Here is a 2,525-nt window from a genome sequence, read left to right on the forward strand (position 1 = left end):
TCCACCACCTCCACCTCCACCTCCGCAGTGTGTCCCCGGGAAGCACAGAACGCATCACAGGAGGTCCGTCAGAGGTGACAGGGAGGACAGGGAGGGCCCTGTCACTGGCCGCCCCTGCCAGTTGAGGGCCATGTGGAGCAGCGGGTGGGTGCAGTGGCAGTGCCGGGAACCACGGAGCAGCTGTGGGCATGGTGCCCGCTCCTTGGAGGCACGTGTGTGCCAGGAGGTCAGCTGTGAGGCTGCGCGAGCTGTAAACCCTTTATTGGTGTCTCCGGAGAGGACCCATGTGGCTGTTTCTTTTGGCTCCCACTTCCCTGGCCTCCCAGCAAACAGGGCCAGCAGCAGCTGGAGATTTAAAGGAACAGGACCCCCTTCCCAGGGCAGGTCCACCCTTTGTTTCCAAGCCCTGAGGAAAATCCACCCCAGTATGTGTCACAGTCCAGCCTTGACCCCAGCTTGACCCTCGGCCGGCGCCTCAGGGGCACACAGCCAGGCCTGTCCACTCCACCGCCACAGCCCAGAGGGCAGCCTGTCCCAAGTCCTCCATCCAAGGGGCCAACCCGGGACCCCCAGGCCACATCCTGCCTGGCACGCTGCCGGAGACCTGGCCTGGGGGCTGAGGGTGTGAAGCAGGTGCAGTGTTGGTGCCCCTGGGAACCTTGGTCTTCGTGGAGCTCCCAGTCGGAAGCAGAGCTTGGGAAGGTTCTGCTGTCAGGATGGGCCACTGAGGCCCTCTGCCTGCACACCTGGCTCCTTGATCACTCCCCGTCTCCAGCTCGGCCTCCTGCCTTGGTCCCAGCATGGGGTGGGTGGCAAAGTGGGGCTGCAGGAGGAGGACAAACCAGCTGTCTGCTGGCCCTGATGGCCCTGCCCTCCCCACCCCGCCCCCGCAGCTCTCGGGAAATATAGAGCCCTGTCCAGGCAACCAGGCTCCCTCCAGGCTGACCACCCCCTGATCCCATGAAAGGAACCTGACCCTTACCCCCTGCCAGGAGGTCAATCCAGCCTGCCCCAGAACCCACCCCCACCCCCCTGCAGATGGAAGGAGAGACTGTGAAGAGAGAGGGGGCTGCGGCCAGGCTGGGGGCCGAGAAGGAGCAGCTGGAACTGTCGCTGAGCACTCTGCACCAGGAGGTGGACGGGGCCTTTCGGCAGAACCAGCAGCTACAGGTCAGGGCTGCCCCCGGGCTGTGTGTGTGTGTGTGTGTGTGTGTGTGTGTGTGTGTGTGTGTGTGTGTTTGGGGGACCCCGTGGGGTCCCGTGTCACGTGCGTATGCTCACACGCAGGCACAAATGGAGAGGACGGGCTGGGCCCTGGTTTTATGTGTATCAAATGCAGACGTGCAGCCCGGCCAGGGCACTGCCAGTCATACCTGGGGCCCCAGGGGGAACTGGAGCAGGCGGTGGCACCTTGTGGGTGGGCTGCAGGGATGCTGCTAAAGCTATGGGCAGTGCAGGGAGGCGGCAGGGAGGGGCTGCAGGTGACCAGGTTGTCGGCACAGGCCCAGATGGCAGAGCTGGAGCAGGCCCATGCCCAGCGGCTCCGAGAGCTGGCCGCCAAGCACCAGCAGGACCTGGCTGTGGAGGCCAAGCAGCTCCGAGGGGCCCAGCTGCAGGCCACACAGGTCCTGGAGTCCCAGGAGAGAAGCCACCAGCAGCAGGTGGTGGTGCTGGAGCAGCAGGTGAGCCGAGGGCCTGCAGGGGGCGCTTCCCACCCCCACTTTAATGCCTCCTGCCACGGGGGCCTCGCCACCCTGCCCCAAAGGGTCAGACCACTTCCAGCAGATGGGCTGCACCGTTGTCAGAGTGTAGAGAGAGCCCTCTCCATGCAGGGTGTCTGCCTGCCTGCCTGTTTGTCTGCCGTTTCTCCTCCTGGGGATTCTGTCCCAGAGCCCTCCATGGGCCTGGGGAGTCTGGCCTCCATGCCCCTCTGAGTGTTGACCCTGTCCCCAGGTGGCCAGCCTGAAGGAGCAGCTAGACCAGTAAGAGAAGCAGCGACAGGCCTCCCAGGCCCGCAAATGAGCTGTCCTGCCCTGCACCTGACCTCTGCCTTGCACCTGACCTCTGCAGACCTGACGGGTATGGGAGGCCTGGGGACTGTGTGCTGCTGGGAGCAACCTGGTCAGGGTCCATCCTCAGGGCACCTGGTGGGTGAGCCCTGCCTGGGGGTGGGGGTGGGGGTGGGTGACCAGCTCCATGTGGTTTGAGGAGGCCCACCCCTCTCCCGAGGTCCTGAGGGACTAGCCCCTGGAAGCCTGCTCCCTTGGATCCTGTTGCCAGTCACCACTGGCCAACCATATCCCATGCCCTGGTTCTGTAAGCCCAGGGAGGCTCATGGGAAGTGGATCCACCAACCCACGTCCGGAACCTCCCACCGTCATGGTGGCAGGTGGCTGAAAGTGGCTCAAAGCCAAGGCCCTGTGACTCACGCCACTACATGCTGGCTGCAGCCCACCCTGCTGTCCTGCCCCAGGCCCCAGGAACATCCTGGCAGAGCATCCCTCAGATGTCCTCATCCCATCTCA

The 2,525-nt window shown here is 64.5% G+C and overlaps 1 protein-coding gene across 1 annotated transcript in view; it reads left to right on the plus strand.

Annotated features, from left to right (window-relative positions):
* CROCC2 (ciliary rootlet coiled-coil, rootletin family member 2) overlaps positions 1-2,071 on the plus strand; it is a 62,628-nt gene extending 60,557 nt beyond the window's left edge. Inside the window, exons 31-33 of the mRNA XM_045294534.1 lie at positions 1,039-1,170; positions 1,503-1,682; positions 1,954-2,071. Of these exons, the coding sequence (XP_045150469.1) occupies positions 1,039-1,170; positions 1,503-1,682; positions 1,954-1,986 (345 nt within the window). The 3' untranslated portion in view covers positions 1,987-2,071. The remainder of the gene's footprint in view (positions 1-1,038; positions 1,171-1,502; positions 1,683-1,953) is intronic.
* Positions 2,072-2,525: the final 454 nt, after the last annotated feature.

Source organism: Echinops telfairi, unplaced genomic scaffold, assembly GCF_000313985.2.
Source record: "Echinops telfairi isolate 266 unplaced genomic scaffold, ASM31398v2 ScPeMD7_3;HRSCAF=10, whole genome shotgun sequence".
NCBI lineage: Eukaryota > Metazoa > Chordata > Mammalia > Afrosoricida > Tenrecidae > Echinops > Echinops telfairi.